Below are 21,520 nucleotides of genomic sequence, written 5' to 3'. Positions count from 1 at the left end.
AATGTGTTTGTTTCTAACTAGCAGCCTGATTAAACATAGTTTAGCTTAAGTGAGCTGATCTGCTCACCAGGCAGTCGGCTCCAGAGCTGCTAGTCGCTGCCACCTGATACTGGAGGCTCAGGCGTGGAGTTCTGACCCAATTACAGACGTAAGCTGCTTTAATAAAAGCAAACTCTGTAGCCAAGCGCTTGCATGTCAAGTGTTACAGTTCTGCCACCTACAGATTAGAAGTGAATGTATGGAAATATGCTGAGTGAAAGTAACACGTGAGTTCCTGATGTCAGCTGTGACCTGCTCTTTGGTTGGCGCTTAGACACATAATTAGATCCATGTGGTTTGTGCAGGTGGAGACACAAGTATAGCTAGACTTTTAAAAAATATTTTTAATCAACTTTCCCCTCCCTCAGGTAAGAGAAGAGTCCCGGACAGAGACGGCTTCTTTCTTCACTCCCTCCATGTTAACAGATGTGAACACATACAAACAGAGGCCCTTTGTGTTTCTAGTTCAACTCATTCAGAGGGCTCTTGTTACTCTGCCTTGCAGGGATCGACAAAGAGCTGAATGTCTTCACTACAGAAGAGGAGTGAGTGTGAAGTTGTTGGCATTTGTTTTTTTTTGTGGATTTTATGTGTCTGGAAAGATTTTCCTCCTACTTATTATACTTAAATTGTTATAACACAAAATCACAAAAATAGAGTCTCAGGCTATTCAAAGTCTTTATTGAAACAAAAATGAGAGAATGTAACCAATATGCTTAGGTCAAAGAGCATTCAACCTGCTGCAGGTCATATTGTTGTTCACAGAGAAAAGCAAGAGTTTGTCAGACATATCACTTTCATGCTCTGTGCAGAGCCTAAGATTTCAGATTTTCAAGGATCAAGTCATCATCTTAGTCAAGGCTTCATCCTCTCTGAGTATAGCACAAAATTGATTGAAATTATAATTTACAAAATTCAACAGAAATGGCTACAACAACTATTAATGTTTCGGAGCGACTCAGCTACTTATGATGAAGAATTTGTGGAGGAAGTTGAAGATTAGGATAATGGCAAAGAGACCCTCTCCAATCTGAATCCTTTGCATATTGTCTTATTTGCTTTTGAAACATACTTCAATCAAGCCCAATCGGAATTAAAATTAAATTGGTTAAATTAAAATAACTTGAAATCTAAATCTGCATGGTTCATAAGTAAACTTGACATGAACTATACAGTATAAGGCCAACTTATACTAGCTTTATTCATAATAAACATTACTGTGTGTGAGGTCCCACATGCTATCTTATCCCCAAACACTAAGAAGGAGGTGAATATGCTGAGACACACCTAATCTATTTTGGGTTTGCAGTCCATGACTGATGAGGCTTGACACAAAATTACCTTGTGGTAAATAGTGACATTTACTGTGCTTAACCAGATGAATACATGTCCAGGTCAATGCTTTTATTAAATGCCCTCAGTTGGATTTATAAGAAAAAATGCAGAAGAAGAATATATTCACTAAAGACACATTCAACCCTGTGTGCAGCTGCCTCACTAACCAATGGAATAAAAAGTTACCTTTACTTTAAAAAGCTGCTTAAATGTGTTAAAGAGCACGTACTTTCCAAGTTCCTTTGCATGAAGAGCGGTATTACCATCTCATTGCACCGCTTCTCTCTCTGACCTTTAGTTATTTTCCTGCAAAGCTTTTTTTAGTTTATCATTCAGTTCTCCTTTGCCGCTCTTTGCAACTTCCACCAGCATTACTTCAGCTTTGAGATTTCTAGCTGGAAAAAGGGGAAATATGTGTTAGTGTCAAAAGAACAACAATTAACTTTAGTAACTGTCATGAAAAATAAACAAAATGGCATCCATCCATCCATCATCCATCCATCCATCCATCCATCCATCCATCCATCCATCCATCCATCCATCCATTTTTTAACACCCTTGTCCCTAATGGAGTCAGGAGGGGTGCTGGTGCCTAAGTAAACAAAATGTTTTCATCAAATTATTATGGAGGGTTGTTCTGGAAGAGAAACTTAAGTTTAAGTGTATTTTCTTATTTTGTCTTATTGATTATATACAATAGGGTAGTATTTGGTTTTCAGCTTGCCACATTACAGGCACAAACCTCAGCTCAGGGTTTGATTGTGGACCAACACAAAATAACATATTAAGTTGAAGAAAAATGACTGATGGTTTTCAATATTTTCAACAATTTTGGTCACTAGATGTGCTGAGCTAAGCTCCAATGTAAATAAGTCAATGATTTATAAAATATGCTGCATCACTTCAGTAAAACCTGGAGCGTCACTCGGCAGATCCTAACCATTCACTGCAGCTTAACTGAGTCTCTGAGGAACATCTTTGTGACTTGGCCTGTGAATGTAATTAAAGCTCTAATCTCTTTTCCTGGCTAACAATGTCCCGATGTGATGACCTGAGAATCTCATCAAGACGTTGCTGAGTCATAGTTAATCTCAGCTGGCTCTTTCTGTTCACAGCATGACATGAACATCAGTAATGTGACAAGATGTACAATAAAGTAAAAAAAACAAAAAGTCCATTAAAGCTATAGACAGAATACATGTTCATATAATTTGAATGTCCTTTTTAATGGATTTTTTTCTTTAACTTTAAAATTACACCTTGTTCTTTTATCCATTTCATTCTCATGTGACAGAATTATAATTACACTAGCTTGAAAATAATTACAAGGCCGTCTTCTAACAACTATATCCTGGTTTTGCTAAAGACGTCTTAAGTTTTCAATATCCTCATGAGACAAAAGTAAATAACTACAGAATTAACTGCACTGCCAAAAAGATGACGAACTCTGCTTTGAAAAAATAAAATAAAATAAAACTAACTCTTGAGTATCTGATCAGCTGTTGAATATGTGTATTAAATCTGTCTGTGTGACTGTAAAAGCACAGTGGACAATCCCAGCTTTGTTTCCTCCATGGCGGCTTGACTCTGCCAGATTTGAGCTGGTGTCTCAAACTTCAGAGCATTTGACGTCAGAGTTGCTCACATGTCACCTATGAAACTCATTTGGATCAGAAAAATCCATGAAGAGATCAGAACAGCTCAAATCAGGTCCCTACGGGATCTTGGGTAAAGATTTGTCCTATTGTCTAACATTTCTGGTGATGGGATGATGTTAATCCAAGATTTAAAAGCAGCATGAAGTTATCTTTAAGTGGATGATATTACATTTAACTGAAACTGGAGGGCATCCTGTTATCACAAACTTAGCAAAAAGAAACATAAAACCAATGTTAATTTTTACTTAGGTCCATCTTTAGTCTTTTGACTAAAATGTAATACATTTTAAGTCTCATCGGCTATTCTCACAACTCATCCTACCATTGTAATAATTATTATTTTTTTATTACTTGAAGAATATTTCAGTTTTTTTATTTCTTTATTTGCTTTGGTTTTGTTTAGGAAAAGAGGATTATTCACAAAAACTGTTAAAAAATGTTTTTTTGTGAAAATAAAAAAATCAACCACGCATTACACTTTTAAGATTTTCCCCTTTTATGTATTTAAGTAGTATGTATCTGAAATCTGTTAACCCACAGCAATTTAGCCTGTTTTGCACAAATTTATTTACTCTAATTGATCACATAAAAAACTATGATTATTATGTGCATGGGAAAACGGGCAAGGGGAGGACCATTATCTCGGGGTTCATGAGTCCACAGTTTACAGTCCTAAATTCAAATATAATTAAATTAGTGGAGGTCAAGCACAGGAAGTTGTCCAGAGAAGCAGACTCAAGCAGAGTGAAATGAAGAACATAAACAGTTTGTGGGGTTGTTGTAATTCCACCAGAAGACATCAGAAAAACTAAAAATTATAAAACAAAAACAAAAACAAAAAAACAACAGAAAAACATGTAACTCTGAGTGAGCAAGATCGACCAAAAAATTGGTGACATAATTTCACAGATATGTTTTGTGGAAATTAATGTCTAATTAAGTACAAATGAACTCACTAAAGATGCATGTGTAAAAAAAATAAAGGCAGTAAATGAATCATATGTTGTATGAGAGTCAATTTCCAAATATCTGGAGCTCAGAAATGTACATCTCCTGTTAAGAAACCTTTTGAACGTTCCCACATTTCATCACCTTACAGCCATAAACGTTGGTGAATGTGATACATTGACACAAAGTATTGCATAACAATAAAGTGGAAGCAGAATAATAGACAGCTTTCAGACTTTTTCTCAAATAAAAATCTGAAGCGTGTCTCCACCAGCTTCCATCTACAGCAGAAAAACAAAAACAAAAAACCACCGTCCACCTAAACTGAAAGGTCATCAATTAGCTGGATGGTGGGTGTTATTTTTTTAGAAAATAAATTAAATAGCTCTGTCAAATGTTCACTGTTTGTGATACTGTTTTCTTTAAAAAAAAAAAGGAAGACATATCACTAGATAGGATGAAGACAATCTAAAGAAGTGATTAAGAATGGGTGTCTCAGACAGTAAGACCCATCTAAACTTTATATTGGCCCTGTTGAAATAGACTGGGATGGGAATGCTGCACCTTGAAGAGCTCTAAAATGAACAGCTGACAACGTGAAGGCATCAGGATTAAAGGTCACCGACCTCCTTAATGAGGAGTTGATAGACTCATCTTAACAGGCAGTCATGGTTTATGTCAACTGACATTAACAAAAACACAAACACCAAACTCCACTAAAGAACTCTATTACAGAGAAACAAATGGTTAATTTCCTACTTTATCATGCCACCTGTATTATCAAAGCAACCCTGTCAGATGTGTTGAAGAGTTCTGACAACATTTATTTTCCATCCACGTTCCCAAATGACTCACTGCATGAATGTGGAAGTGGAACGTTACAAATCTTTGAATCAGGTGAGGGGTCTTAGCCGAGGAGGTGGCTGAACTGTGGCTATTTTAAGGGGTCAGCCCTCCAGCATAATGTGTTATTTGTTTCCTTTGACGCTGGAGGCCTCTCACAGAGGGGGAAAGGGATTTCATTTTCAGCACTGTAAATTCTGCGGCTTACGCTTTATACAATAAACAGTCTCTGTCTATAGTAAATATGCAACCTGACTCCTTAAACTCTGGTGATCTAGTTTTTTCCATGCCAAGGGCTTCTAAGGGAAGGACAGAAAGAAAAGAACTGATGTACTTTGCTTGGACCTCCTACATCTCAAATTGTTTGTATTCTGTTAAATCATATCTAGAAGAGCTTTGATCTAAATAATTAATCTAATTGCAAGTCTCAGAAATTGAATGTAGCATAATCTAAACGTTATCACTGGTATTTGATGCAAATAATTAATAATCCTTGAATTTTTTCCACATTTTGTCACATCGTTGTCACAACGACGGTGTATCTTCTTAGAAGAAGAAAGCAAGAGCAGCATAAGGTAGAATCATGAATCCAAATTTTACTTTTTGAAAGCAAGGTAGCTCATAAAACAATCTTCTTACATCTTACAGAGTATTGTTCAATCCATCTACAAAAAATGGTAAAAATGTGAAAACAGCTAACCTAAAAAGTATTTAAACTGACAAGCTGGACAAGAAGAAGCAGCCAAGAGGCTCATTTAAACTCAGGAGGAGTCATCTGGGAGAGTGTGTTTACAGGACAACTATTAGTTGTGCATTCCACAAAGCTAGCCTTTGTGGAATGCACGTGGTGAGAAGAAATCCATTGCTGAATGAAGTCTGTATGATTTTGACCAGTCATGTAGAGGACAGAGCACATACATTGAAATAAGTCCTCGATTTAGATCAAAAAACTTTTTTCAATAGTGTTTTGTCCAGTGTGACTTGATGTGTTCTTTTTCTTGTCTTTGTTTGATTTTATGAATGTTTTAATGAGAGCATTTTTATTGTTGCTTTAGATCTTGGTTTTTATTTTCTGCTTTGTCCTATTTTTTGTGCAGCACTTTAGGGAAGCTTCTGTGTTTCAAATGTGCTTTATAAATAAAGTGGATTTGGAAACTATCAGTGCAGCATCATGCTGTGGGCATGTTTTCCTTCAGCAAGATCAGAGTTTATGGAACAATTAACAAAATACAAGCCACTAAAGTTTCGAGATGGGGGAGAAGCTAATTTTTAAGCATGGTATTACTAAACACACAACTAGAGTGACGATGGGATGGTTTACATAAAAGCGTGCGCCATTAGACTTGTCACTTGGATATCTTTTGCAAGACTTGAACATTCATTTTCACAGATATTCTCCATCCAATTTTGTAATGCAGAAAAAGTTTTATTATAGATGTGCAAAGATGTTGAAGTCACAATCAAAGAAAAATGTCAGCTTTCTGTAACAATAGCCAAGTAAAAAAAAAAAAATCCTATAACTTCATAATTATGTCCATTTTAATGAACTATTCCATTTTTTTAGTAAAATTTAGTATGTTTTTGATTGTGTACGGAATATTTTCAGAAAAATTCAAGGGGTGTCATTACTTTATAAAGGACTTAAGGACTTATAAAGGACTAAAGTATTTTTCTAAAACAATAATTATAAAAATAGTTGAATAGTTTTGCATGCATTTTCGGTCTAATGATTGTTTAGGCACAAGATAAGAAGTGTGACCCCCTTCCTCCTCCTGCCATGGCAACTTCAAGGAACCAGAATTGGAGGCGTAGGTGGGGAGTGACACAGGAGGAGCTAAAGTCTAAAGTCCAGGTGGTCCAAAATGCGTAAAAACGCAGCGTAAAAAAGAGGCAAAACACTCACGAGACACACCACCTCGCCGCAGCTCTCTGTTGTTGAGCTGATTTCAGAGGAGAGAGGAGGAAAAGTACAGCTTTTGGATTTGCAGCGGGAGGAAGACCCGAAACAATTGGACGCGTTGCGGTGGTGCTGCGCTGCGACAAAAACCAGAAAAAAACAACAACAAAAAAACTGAACTGAGCGGGGTAAACTTTTTCTCTGTTGTGCCGAATTCGACAGTTGCCTTACCTGGAAATTTTTAGGCTACTCTTGTCAGCGACAAGTGGAGATATGTTCAAGAAAACCAAGAGTAAAGTACTGGTGGATTATGCGTCAGAGGAAGACGACATGTCCTGGCATTATCATCACTCCTACAAGGTAATGAAACAGACGGAGAGGAAGCAGCGGTCTGAACAATAGCCTTCTTACCGCAACTGGTTCCTCTGTTGCTGCTTTAAAGTAGTTCAACCAATTATATTAATGTTTTTTTTTTGTTCCCATCTAAATATATTTTCATCTTTAGATTTAAGAACATGTTCTGAATCTGAATATCGTTTTGTTTTTAACTTGGTTAAAAGTGAACGCGCAGAGCGGTTACGGGCAGGAAGCAAGAGGAGGTTAAGCTGTCAGGTCAGCTGAAGGTGCACTTTTCACGAGTTGAACACCAGTAATTTTCAAGGCATTTTAATTGGATGAACAGCAGGTGCTTCAGTAAAAAAAAATAAAATAAAAAAATACGTTGAGATTCTGTGATCTGTCAGTTCAAAACAAGAATGAATTTTTTTTTGTATTCAGTTAATTATTGTAAAAAATATAGTTTTTATAGGATACCATGTTTACATATTTGGATTTAAACTATTACACTCAAACTGACCTGAGTTTTAAAATTCATGCTTTTTGACAAGTTGATAGTTTTAGTTTTCTAGTTAGACATGGCTATTTGTAATATATAGAGATTCCAAACCATAACAACTTTACATCATATGCTCCTACGGAAGTCCTTCAAATGTTATGGTAATGTGGTAAATGTCATATGAAGTACGTTTCTCAGGCTGTGTGGAGCATTCATTGAGATCAGCCTTTTCCCCCCACCTGTTTCTGCGCAGTTGAAAGAAGTGTCACTTCTTCCTTGGTGGCAGAAAATACAACTTCAGCTTTTCATTGATGTTTATGCTTCAAAGGAGCATAAACCAACACTTTCATTAGCATAACACTGTCTTAAAAGTAGAGTTTGCAAGCTGCCAGCGGGATGTGCTGGTCGTGATGTCATATTGCTAGTGGAGTAAGTAAAGTATCTCCAAAGAGGATAAAGAGGTGGATCATAAAATGCCATAAACACAGCTGAGAGGCCTGTGTGCTTTTAACTCAGTGTTGCTGATGACATCAGAAAGTGTTTTTCTTTTTTGCCTCTAGTGATTTTTTTTTTTGGAAGCATCTGAAAAGTCACTAAAAACAAAGTTGCTAAGTTGTCAACACTGGCTGATATTTGCTGGCTTTGATATTAACCTTCAGTTGGCTGGTTAACATACAAGCTCTCTTAATGAGAATGAGACAGCTACTCATTCTTGCTCCTGGCTTAATGAGATTAATATTCTTATTCATTCTTGTAGCTCCATAAAGCCTGTGAAAACTCTTGAGTGGTCCCTCGTTCCCCTGCCTCTTGTTTTAACTGCTTTAAGCTGCAGGATTGGCATGATACAAGTTTTGAAACCCCTTTCCAGACTTTACCTTTTCACCTTTAACACAGAGTTTACCCAACAGCATAAGCTAGGATTTGGATTGAAGATATAACCCAGCCGTTTATGTTGTTTTTTGTTGGCAGGTTGGATATTTCAAGCCTGTTTTTCTTGTTGTGTCTATGTGATGTGTTCATGTCCATCCCAGATGAGCCACAGCCGCGTGTTTCTGAGGTCCAAAAAGTCTCTGTATCAGCACTAACCAGCAGCTGGGCTCTGTATTTTTCTTTTTTAAGGAGGTCATTACGAAGCACACACACCAAATACTCCACAACTAAAAGGGAGGACAGGCCTCCAACAGTCCTGGCACATAGGAAAACGAAAGATGACATGTTTATCTTGTGGGAGTCTTGTGTATATAATATATATGTATTTTTATCTGGTGGAATTTGAAATTGACTTGACTAAAAATGGGATATTCTTAGGCGCACACTTCTAGCTTGCATTCCACTTAAAGAAAGGAGGTCACAGGTCATTTTCCAGTGTGCTATCTCTCGATAGATTAATCTGTGAAACTCATATGGGCCTTTTTTCTTGGATTAGTTTGCGTCATAACAGTCAAAATAATGTGAACGCTTATCTAATCAACTTTGTGATATAGAAATTGGCGTAAATAATGCAATAAGTCAAGGTTTTCTTTCTTTGGAAGATTTTTAAGTAATCTGAGAAAACACTGAGCAATATCAAAGTGTTAACGGTTTCAAAAGTGTAAATCTGACATTTGTTATGTTAATAATCTTTCATCGTCCATTTTTGCTCAAGCTTTCCTCCATCCAGCAAAGATGGAGACAAGTATTTATCATATTGCAGGCAACTGCATCATGATTTATCATAATTTTTCAGCTCTTGCTGTGCTAATGTCAACATGTAAGACCTTTGCCGGAACTTTATTGAACTTCCATCCTGGGAACGAAAACATGCGCCCCTCATTTGTGACGTCCGTCCCCGGGTTCAGTTTGTCCTGTGATCATTAGAGTTGCTTGCCTGTCAGCAGCAGTTCTGAGATCAGAGTTAGCGTCAACTCTGACTATGATGTCCTGGGAAAGTCATCAGGGAGGTCTCCTCGAGTCACCATGACAGTAAAGTATGTCCCAGGGGTCAAGAGGTTGGATCGTAAAATGTCAAAAACACAGCGGAGAGGCGAGCGCCAACCCTGTCAGGGATACAGGATGAGGACAGGATGGAAGTTATGATAACACAGTCTGGAAATGCAGTGTTTTTCCTTCCACTTATTCAAATGAGGAAGCTGAGTGCAGAAATACAAGAATCAAAAGAAGTTTTGAATGTTTATTTTGTTTGTTTTGTTCTGTAAATAGTTGAAATGGATCACAACTCAAAGATGTTTGGGTTAAATAACAACAAAATTCACAATAAGAAGTTAATTATAAAAGGATTCTATATTTTGATAACTTGGTAAATAATCATTACTGCAACAATTTCTAACATTTTAATGAAATAAAGCTGGTTTAGGGATTGGGGATGTAAGGCATGAAAAAAGATGGATATGCATATTAATGTTCAAAAACAAGAAATTTAGATGTTTTAGTGATTTTTTTTAGAATGTTATTGGCACTGTAGAACAAAAAAGTATGACAACATGTTGGATTTCTCAAAAATATTTCTATATACATCATGTAAGATGACAAAACCTTAGCTCAGTATATTGATACGATCAAAAACCAACTGTCCAAAACTGCCATGAAGGTCAGATGTGGTATAAAAGTAACCCAAAACCTTTTTTTTCTTTTTTTTTTTTAAGTTGCAGATTCTGGAAACCTTGCAGCCATCAAGTCTGACTTCATTAATCAGTTAGTAGAGGTTTTTGATTTTGTTTGCATACTTTTCTCTCCATCTTAAACTAACAGAAGTATAAATTTATTTATGGTGGTAGTGGTCACCTTTCTTATGTAGTTTATTAATAATCTCTTAGGGTTTATTGTTAAAACAGTCTCAGGTATTAATTTTGAAACAGAAGGCTTGTTTGTTTTAGATCAAAACTGAGCATTGGAGGCAGACAGGTTCAGACAATGTGTAAAGTGATGAAACACCCTAAGATGGAGAATAAGAAAGAAGATAAAAGGTAAACTCAGGATAAAGCACAGACTCTAAAGACACTATCATTCTCCTCGTGCCTCCATCCCGCTCTGGGCCATCTGCACAGCCTCTGCCTGTGTTTCTCCTTCATCACTCACTCTCTATTGAAGTTCAGCTGTAAACCTGAAGAAGGGAATATTTGCCTTTAGCTTAAAGCACCTCGCACCTGAATACTGAGCGAACGCCGCTGTGATTCTATCACAGATCACGAAAGCTTACCTTGGAACTGAACTAAACTTAAATACAACCTCTAATCTGAAGCATTAGGCTTTAAGGGAGGAAAACAGAAGATTAAATAAAGTTAATCTTTTGATGAAGGGAAGAGGGTTAAGTTAAATGAAGATTTGTCTCATCTCCTAAATTCAAGTTAATCTTTTTAAAATTATAAATATATTTTGGTGTTGAGGGAAATAAGCTTATGGCATTTAAATGGTGGAATCTGTAACTTTGCTTACACAAAGCAAAGTTGTTATTGTTAGTAACAATAACAACATTAAAATAGTAATTTTATGTGAGAACAGGGAACTAAAATGGTATGCAAAAAGCAAATATATCTACACCAACATATTTATTTAGGAAAGAAATTAGTAAGTTATGCAACATACTTTTGAACTCATTAGTAATTTGCTTGGTACTGTGGCATAGAGTATGCCAAACCATGACAGTAAAGAAAGACGTAGCTTTTGACAGAAGTTTATAATATATGGTTGGCTTGAACACAGGCACAGGCTGTGGGTTTTTTCCCAGAAAAACAAATAATGTTATCTAAGTTGACTTTTTCTGGTCAGTCTTGGTGTAGCTGAGTGTTGACCTGATTAGGTTCAATAAAAAGGCCTGAGTGATACATACAGTATATAAAGCTCATTGTTTGGGTCAGTAAGGCACTTGTAGCTAAGTAGACGTCTTCCAGCTATGTGTATTGTCGGTGTAACCAGGTGCCTAAACAGTGGTGTGTTTCCAAAATGTTGAACTAGTCAACACTGTGGTACAGTGTGATGGTGAAACTCTTTTTGTGCCCAGAATTTGAGAATGTGAAGCATTTAAGAACTGTGAGTAAATACTATTCTTTTGTGTGTTGACTGTACAGGTGTGTCTTTGTGGCCTTTTGAAACATGAAAGTAAAACAGAAAGATAAAATGAATGTTAATTTCTCCTTTATAAACAATACACAAACTTCTGTTGATTCTTGTTAGGGATATTTAACATACTACTTCCACCAAAAACCCTCCTTCTCTCTCATCTTAAAGTTGCTAATGTCTTTAGGCTTTAATCGTAATCTGTAATCAGTGTGTGTGTTTTCTTTGATCAGCTTCTGTGGCACACACTCAAAAGAGCTTGTTCAGACTTGTCTAGCCATCGTTATTCCTCCTTCTCTGCCTCTGAGTTCTTAGATGTTGGACGATTTTGGGGTTTAGACTCTTTTTGAAGAAGTTCTGGCTTTGTTTTAGGAGTCAATGCTTGACTGCACATCTGATGATTTCGGACTGCCTGCCTTTTATCATTTACTGTTTTTTAATGCTTTGGGTGAGATTCTTGTCGTGGAAAAAAACTATTTCCAAGCACTGTTCAGGTGAAATCACTCAATCAAGTTTATTCATATATTGTGCACAATACAGAGAGCTTGTAGGACAATCAATAATGAAGCAGGTCTGGATGAAAAGCTCTGCCGGGCAGAGACAACACATGAGTTTTATACAAAGGGATACCCGCAGGGGTGTCGAAGTCCGGTCCTCAAGGGCCGGTGTCCTGCAACTTTTAGATGTGCCTCTGCTGCACCACCCCTGAATAGAATAATTAGGTCATTAAGGCTCTGGAGAACTGATCTACACAAGGAGGAGGTAATTAAGCCATTTCATTCCAGTGTTTTGTACCTGTGGCACATCTAAAAACTGCAGGACAGCGGCCCTTGAGGACTGGAGTTTGACACCTGGGGGATAAGGGATCCAAAGCATGGGAAACAGATTGGTTCACTTGCAGCTGTGAAAAACAACGTCCAACCTTGTACATGTAACCCAAATAGTTTTAACTTGGTGGGAATATACAGGAACTTAGAATAAGCATATAGCAATACAACTAGCAGGTGTAACCTAATTATAATTTTTCCACATCATTCTAAACCAGATTTGTCTTTAAGCACAGTTAATATCAATCAAAATGTTTTTTTGTGTTTCATTTATTTTTTATATGTACATCTTATTAGCATTGTTCATTGGAGAATTACTGGAAAAAAATTAACAATAACTGGTGCAGTTGCAGAGATTGTAGTAGAAATAGTGTCTAAAAGGCTAGAGTCAATGTAAAGTGTCAATAAAACAAAACAATTTGTAAAATGTAAACAATTTTAGTTATTTAAACAGAAAAATTGAACATCACTGATCAGATTTAGGAAATAATTTTCTCATTAGGTCTGTGAGTGAAACACCTTGCTACTGCCTGACTGTCGTTTTGTTTTTAGAACTGCCTTAAGTTTTTGTAGCATAAGTTTAACAAGGTTTCAGGAACATTCATCAGGGATTAGGTCTATATTGGCATTTATCTTGTGTCCCAAAGGTGATCAGTTGGATTGAGAGCTGGTGCCTCTAGAGGCAGATGGAGAACAATGAACTCAGTGTCATGTGCAGGAAGCAAGTTTAAAATGATTTGAATTTTGTAACATGTTGCCTAGTGAACCAACGGAACAAAGGTGTGCCAAGAAAATATGCCCATATCATTACACCACCAGCAGCAGCCTCAACCATTAACACCATACCACAGTGCCTCATACTTGATGCAGTTCTTTACTTCAGCACTTTACTTTACATTGATTTGTAGGTATTCATCATGAGCCGTTTTAACAGACAAGACATTGGAACTTTTAACAAATATTTTAAATGAACAATCAAATGAAAACACTATAGAAATTTAAAGATCAGGTTAAAAGGGAAAATCAGTCTGAGTTATCAACCACAATTGAACCAAAATAATCCTCAAATCCCAACAATGCAGCATACATGCCCAAGGTGAAGGTTTATTTTCTTTGTCCTTTGTTTAAATCTGCCCTCGGAGCTCGGTGGTTTCCTCGTATCCTCCCCACTCCTCCAGCCATGCCTCCATCTAGCCCTCTGAATACTGTGTTTATCTTCCAACAGTTGGCTTCCCTTTCACAGGAAAATGTGCACACACTCCTAAAACAAACACACACGCCATCGTTGCAGCATAAAGTAAATGGCATAAGCTGGTTTGTTGGGTGTCTGTTGGTGTTTTGTCTCTGACTGTGTTTGTCTGTCTGTGTTGCAGGACAAAGACCTGGGAGAGGAAGAGGAGGAGGACGCTGGCACTGCGTTAGCCAAGGTACATGGCAACATCACAGCTGCTTGCACGTTGCAATGATGAAAACACACCATCGGCTTCCAAACATGCATGCAGTCCAAACTGTTTTAGCTTTGACAGATGGTCCTCGTAGATATGGACGAAACATTCGGTTTCTTATCTCCTCACACACATCCCTGCAGCATCACCAGCAGACACAATCTTACGTTGCCAAAAGGGCCCAAATTTTTAAATTCATACTGTCCAACCTGGGTCAGACAGTCTCTTCTGAGAACACGCTGTCCCACAGAGTTAAGGCTGCAGGGTGAGAGAACTGCTGAGGCCACAGTGTTTATCTGTAAACAAACCTATCATTCCTATCTTTGCGTATTGTGCTGTTGTTCTTTATCTCTGGCAAACATGTTGTCATAGGTGATGTCATTTATGTTATTTACTGGATGTCTTTTAACATTGGTGCTGTTTTTAATCACCTTATCACTTTAGTTGACTGTATACTAATTCTCATATTAGTACTGATTTAGATTTAGGATAACTGATATTAGTATATTGTTATACTAATAACAATATTAAAGTTATTGATAACTTTAATATGGACATTAAAGTTATCAATGTCCATATTACTGTATGATTACAAGCTGGAGATATCAACAGTTCTTACACACAGTTGAAAACAGATTTTTACACACTGATAACCAGCTTTAGGTCTATTAGGATCACTAAAATTATTTCTGTTTGCTAAATGCCAGACATAATTTGACTTTCTTTTGCTGATTTTTTTTTTTAATTCAAAAAGTTTCCACATATACTCAGTGGAATACTTTGAAACTCTATAAATTGGTTAAAATAATTTCAAGGTTCTACAATAGCCTCCTGGAGCTTTGGTCCATTCCTTCTGATTCCACTAGTGGTGCCTTTTCAGAGCTGCTGCAATGTTGCTGCTGATGCTCTCTATTTTGTGAAGTGAATGGCCAAACATTTCTATTTTAGTGTCATGAGATCCCCAGAAAATAAGTTATTTTTCTCTGAGTTTTTTCCGCACTGTGATTGGCCTTTTTTGATGCTTTTGAAATAATGGCTTCTTCATTTCGTGTCGTTTCATCTCATGTCCATATAAAACTTGTTTCACTGGAAATAATGACTCTTTCTCACCACCTTCTTGGTCTTTAGTGCAAAGAGCGGAAGAAAAAAATTCTCTGAACATTTATAATGAAGCATTGACCAGTTTGTTTTGCAGTGACTGAACAACACAAGACAGGGGAAAAAAGAAAGGACATATCTTAGGAAGCACACAAGGAACTAAGAAGGAAGTAAAAATTAAAGAGAGATGGAAGGATAGACAACTTATAGACAATTGGAAAATGAGTAAAATCTGTAAAAATTATAGTGGTCCATACTGGTCTTTTCATTTTCTAAACATATCCAGACTGGGAAAATACTGAGCTTGAGATTCCAGACTTTTCCAGCTCCATAGGAACCCTGATTTCATCCTCGTGCTTTTAAATGTTTTATTTCTGATGCGTTTTGACAACACGTCGGCCTCTCTCTGAGCAGGTGATTGTCTCTCATCGCCCAGTTCATGAGAGATGTGTATCATCTCATATTCTGTGCTGACAGCGAGTCCTCATCCAGAGGTGTGGTTGTCTGCATGTGTGAAGATTGACTGCAAGTCAAACACAGGGTGCCGTGTTGTCTCTGAACTCTGGCCTGCTGCCGCATTTTACCTCCAGCTCCTAAGTGCAACCCTCGTTGGAAGCACATATTTGATGATGTGTCCTGCTGGTGAGGTGGAGGGGGTAGTTGGCCGGAGAAGGGAAGGAAATGCAGCATTCTTTTGAGTAGCTTTGTTTTTTTATACTGGAACAATTGCTGCGGAGGAAAAACAAGGTTGAAAATAGCTACCGGCTGTTTGGTTGGTGTGAATGGCTATCACTCTTAAATGCTTAGTTGTTTTATGCTCACACTAGGACAGAGAAAGTGGTCATGGAGTCCTTTTTTTTTTTTAACTGATGAAAAATCTACACAGTGGCAACATTTGTGTAAACAATTGATGTCTTGCAAATATTTATACATATTGAAGTTTTTCACATATTGTCACGTCACAACCACAAACCTTTTGGATATTGAAGTATTCTTTTTTAATTTAAGAAACGGATGTTTTAAGTTTTTTGTGCATTTGAATTTACGGGAGCAGAGTGGTCTACAGCTGAAGTCTTATCGATGTCTCTACTCACGTCGCTCTTCCAGAGAGTTAAGTTTTTGCCTCTTTGCAACAGAGCTTCACATCAGTCATCCTGGGTGGAGAGCATTAATCAACATCAGTTGTCTTTCAAGTCTGGCAACAGATTGTCAGACTTTACCACCTGAAAAAGCTTTGATCTAAGCCATTCCACTGTAGCTCTAGGGATATGTTTATAGTCTTTAAGTGAACCTTAAGTCATTTCAAGTCATGCAGTATACCTGTCACAGTACTACGGTTTGCTGGACCAGATATTGTTGTGATAAATGATAAAATTATTGTTTTGAAACCATTTCTAAGTAAAATATTGGTAATGGCATAATAATACAAGCTTACCCTCTCAAAGATTAATAAACCTTAATTTTGTACAGAACACTCCGCCCTGGAGTTGGACAACATTTTAAATATCCAAAATAAATCATAACCACCAAAAAAGAGAAATAAAAAGGAACTAAAAACCACAAACAGCTGAAACCATTAACAAAATGGATTATTATGTCTCTGTAAACAAAATTGCCCTTAACAAATTATTAATCATCAGAATGTAAATTATCAAGCTCATTTTAATTTATCCTGCGATTAGTTGATAATTGCTTTTTGTGACAGGTTCAGCTCCATTCACATAAATTTTAACAAAATACATTAGTTTATGGTTGTAACTTAATAAAATGTGAAAATGAAGAATATTTTAGCAAGGCACAATAGCGGCAGCATTTTTAATGGTGTTTCTTCTGCATTTTTAGTGTATTAAATCCACAGTGTTAGTCATTGTGTATTCTAAAATGTCAAGTTTTAAATAATGGCAGAAGAAAATTTCTTCGTTCTAATTACAAGTACGACGAACTAATTACGCATTAGTAGTTCATGCGTAATTATGTACGCATGAACTACTAATCTGTGATGGTTATTGTCTTCAAATTCAGCGTTTGTAGATATGCTACGGAGAAAATATTTTGATTGATAAGACATCAGTTCTGAAATATTGTTTCACTTAGTCCCAAAATCCAAATGCTGATTTGCATCACCAAACATAAATACATCTACAGTTGTTTGACTCATATCTTAAAAAAATATTTTAAAAATGCATAATGCCTCCCTCAGCTTTCATGGTAAATAAAAGCTGGATTGTTTGTGGAGCTGTAGGTATTTCTCCCCTTTGCCCACAGCAAGTCAAGGAGCTCCTTTTGGCCAGTGAGATGGACAGAGAATAGTTTAGGCACTGTATGTGCAAGCATGCGAGTGGAATTCAGCTGCACACATTCACGTCCAATAAGAAGGACCCCCTGTGGTTTTGGCATATCTGGTTCCTTTGCTTCAGAGCTCAAACTGCTGAAGAGAAGCTTTATTTTACTAAAGAAACAAGCTGGTGCGAAACAATAGAGGCAGGACAGTAACCTGGTCCTGAAGGAGCTTAGACTGAGAGGTTAAATATTTATTTCAGGATATGTTAATCATGCAAGTGAGAAGATTGTACTTGTTCCTTCATTTATCAACAAGAAGAACACGAGCAGAATCATCTGTTCTCAGACGTGCTGAGCAAATGTTAAACATGCGGGGCCTGTTTACTGGTGGGCGTTTGTTTAATCTTCGCTGCAGCATTCTGAAGCCTTATCCGGTGACAGAGCTGATTGAAGGTGTCCCTGTTTGGTTTGAGGAAAGAATGTGTTCTTGGACAAACAAGCCGCTTGCTTGTTGTAGCAGCTGAGGCAACTTCCTGTCCAGAACATGAACGGATCTACATTGTGCACCTTGTTAAGATTTTTAACCTGACCTCAGAATAAAGAAACAACTGGAGCGGTTTAAAGAGGTTAAACCCATTAATCAAATATTCCTTTCTGCACTGAGGGAGCAGGCCGGCCCGGATGTGAGGAGGAGGAGTAGAGGGCGAGACCTTGACAGCTGAGATTAGGAGTTCTCCATTGGCAAGAAAGGAAGTCAAAACTTTGCTTCATCTTTGCTGATAAGGAATGTATGAAACGCAGGAAGGAATTCTGATGCAAAGTAGATCAGGAGTTTTCTTCCACTGGAACGCACTCAAAAAGCTTCACCAAGTATTTTTCAAAATATGAGCAGCTGTCAGGCTGAACGAATGATTCTTCCTTGCATTCCTATCATGTTTTAATTGTGACATATCTCTCTGCAGGGAGGATAAATCAAGCAAAATAAGGCAATAGTGACAACTAACATTTAACACATGGGATCGTAAATGTTTTATTAGCTGTGATGTTTAAAATCAAATCTCCTTTTTAGTCGTTGTTTTTTTTTTGTCAGGAGGCAAAGGTGAAAAAGATGATGTCAAAGAAGGAGAAGAAGGAGAAAAAGATGCTGTCCTCTAAGGATGACGAGCATTTGTTGCTGTCTGGGGTGAAGGTGGCAGAGCGCAAAGTGTGAGTTTGCACTTGTAATGTCTTAATTATGACAAACTGAATAAACTTCGATGACACTTTCATGGCAGATCTTTTATTTGTACTTTTTCTTTTTTGTAATTTTTAACAAACAGTTTTACAGCATTCTTAAAGGTCTTCTACCGTTAGATTGCATTTTAGCACCCCTTTTCTTTACCCAACTATGACAGAATAACCAACTGTTTTAAAATTTAAGGAGAGCAGAAAGAGAAAAAAATCTTCTTTTTTTTGACAAATAAGATGAAACCTGTAATTAAACCTCTGTCAGAATCATTCAGCTAATCATCTATTGTATTACACATTTTCAAAAATTTCTTCTTGTTTGAAGAAAAATCTTTCCTTCCCATTAATTATTTGTGGTATTTTTCATAGATTCAGCTATAGAAATGGAAGTAAATAATGTTATCAAAACAGAATGCTTTTTATTGCCTAACTATCCTGTTTTAAAGAGGATCTTTGTGAAATGACATGTTTTGTTTTGGTTTGTCCATTTAGTTAGGGATTATTGCTTATGCCTAAAAAAGAAAAACATCAGCAGTTCAGAGTGAAGCAACTTAAACAAAAAGAAAGTCAAGCACTGGATTGAAAATGAGCTAAAAAATCTATTTATGTTTCTAAAAAATGTTTTCAGGATATTGTCAGTATATCAGTCATTACTGCTCAAATGTAAGGAGCAAAAGCATTTACAGTTTCAACTTGAAAAAGCAGAGTCACACCCTTGGATGTGTTTACATGTAAGCCTTTACAAGATGTTATCTTTCAGACCTGCTGAGGAAGTGGAACACGTATGAACAGGAAAGCCTTTATTAATGACCTTGTTTTGAAAAACATAAAGGACTTTCTCCATAATGGCCCAGTGTGTGGGGAACACTCCGGTCTCCAGTGTTGAAATCTCCGATAAACACGAATTCCTCGAGTCAGACGGTTCTATTTATGGTGACAATACGGTCCACAAAGTTCCCTCTAACTTCACATTTTGACCTCTCTCTCCCTTTTCCTGTTTCTTCAAAGGTCCAACAAAAAGCTCAAGGAAGGTGAGAAGGAGAAGAAGGACAAGCCGGAAAAGGGGCACTGTTTCTGGGACAATGTTACGATGACGATGAGGCAAATCTCGCCTGCCAAAAAACTGGAGAAGATGGAGGGCTGGGAGCCTCCACGGCTGGCAATTGTTTCTGAGATTGTGCCTGATGAAGCCCTCATTGAGAACAGTCAGAACGGGGAGTCGGCATTGTCCCTTCCTCCCGACTCCTTAAGCGTTCCCTTGGAAATTCCTTCATGGGGTGGCCAGGGGTTTGAGGAGGACTCCTCTCGCTATGCCAACCTGACGGACTCCAATGACCGAGCAGCTGCAGTGAGGTGGACGTCCCGTGCCAAGGTCAAGCTGGCTGGCATCAGCAGAATGAGCAGAGGGATCGCGTCAGAGAGCCCATGGGCAGGATTTAAACAGTAGCATTGTTATGCTCAGTAGACAATTTGTTCCAGATTTCTGCCTCTTTCTAGTCTTACTCCAGAAGGAAAATGTAATGTTAGAGACTGTCACACAAGAAAATTAAAGAGGCAGTGCCTTAAATTGCTCTACCAGTAGTGGCCAGTAGATGCCAGGATTTCTTATTTTCCTACTTGTGTCTATTGAGATCATTAAAGGGCATACAGTGGACCTCCCGCCTCTCTCCCCGCTATTCAAGGATGTTTTCTGCCGGCGAATACTCAAAAACGCTTATAACTGCCTTTTTTAACAGTTCAAACACAAAATATATCTTAATATGCATTAATGTGCACAGTGGAAACCATCCTAGCACTACTACAGAGGCCAACATCTACAATTTTCAGCAAATACTGAACCACGAATAGTTGGGGGTCCACTGTATATCATAATTTTTTACAACTTTTCCTTTTTAATTTTGTTCGTGTCTGTATGTGATGAAAGTTATTTCCATAGCTGAAATCAGAAGTAATTAATTAAAATCAGTAAGAATAAAGGAACCGAGCAGAAGGCTAAGAATGCACGTACATCTGGAGGGTCATCATCCAGATGTTGGACTGCCTGTCTGTTGTAGAGAAGTATAGCTTAAAAAGTTGGGGTTTTTTTGTATCATAAAATACTTAAAAAAAACAATAGAAATCCAAACTGTGATTTATTCGTGGTTCATACTTTCAATATTTGTAGATTTTCTGTTTCTCTAATGTGGTATTGTCCTTTAACATTTCCCCAAAATGGTAAGTTAATTTCACTACAAGACATTTTAGTCATTAATCGCTTTATTCCTTCATTTTGAGCAGTGTGGTGTTGGTTCTTCAAGAGGGACATGATGGTTACAGCAAAAAAACAAAACAAAAAAAAACAAACTCCAACTTAGCTAGCAATCTGTTGTTAATGGCATCATATTGCCAGGAAGCTACTCTAATCCTTAAATATTACATGTAAGGTTTTTAGGTTTGAAGAAAATGAGTTTTTTTTTTAAAGTGAATCACTATCAAATGCTAAATCTGTTGAAATGAAAGCCTTCACATACTGTAAAATTTCCGTTTTCTTTTCTGGAATGCGCAATTTTTGCCAACGGGCGAGAAGATCTTTTCTCGCTCCAACGAGACAATCAAATATTATGCAAGCTTGTTGTACTACTGAGAGTTTATGTAGCTAGTTTTTACATCCTTTCTTTACAAATGCGGCACCCTGAAACTGTCTGAAGCCTTAATTTAAAAGCTCAGAAATGGGTTGTGCAATCATAAAAAAAACATATTTTGAAACAACAGTGTGTGTGTCTTTGAAGTTAAGCAAATCAACTATGTCAAAGGTGGTTGAATATATTTTCTCATCTCAAGTTCTGGAGCTGTATTAGAGGTAGAGGTCACACCACTATTGATTACACAATGTTCCCCTCACAGTATGGATAAAGTTGTTCTTTCCTCCTTGTGTCATTCCTTTATTTCTTCATCATATACTCTTTCTTCCCTCTTTTGCTCATATTCCTTTCTTACCCATCTCTCACTTCTATCCTTCATTCATTTGGTGGACTTATGACCTTGTGTCTCTGTTC

At 37.2% G+C, this 21,520-nt stretch overlaps 1 protein-coding gene across 1 annotated transcript; it reads left to right on the top strand.

Moving 5' to 3' along the window:
* The first annotated feature begins 6,663 nt into the window (after positions 1-6,663).
* Positions 6,664-21,390, top strand: si:ch211-225h24.2 (testis development-related protein). The gene is made up of 4 exons (XM_028041088.1): positions 6,664-7,080; positions 13,809-13,862; positions 18,349-18,464; positions 19,494-21,390. The coding sequence occupies exons 1-4, from the start codon at positions 6,994-6,996 to the stop codon at positions 19,930-19,932; spliced, it is 696 nt and encodes a 231-aa protein (XP_027896889.1). The 5' UTR covers positions 6,664-6,993; the 3' UTR covers positions 19,933-21,390.
* Positions 21,391-21,520: the final 130 nt, after the last annotated feature.

The sequence above is a fragment of the Xiphophorus couchianus genome, chromosome 15 (assembly GCF_001444195.1).
Source record: "Xiphophorus couchianus chromosome 15, X_couchianus-1.0, whole genome shotgun sequence".
NCBI lineage: Eukaryota > Metazoa > Chordata > Actinopteri > Cyprinodontiformes > Poeciliidae > Xiphophorus > Xiphophorus couchianus.
Note: the sequence above shows the minus strand (reverse complement) of the source record. Positions and strands in the feature narration are given on the sequence as shown.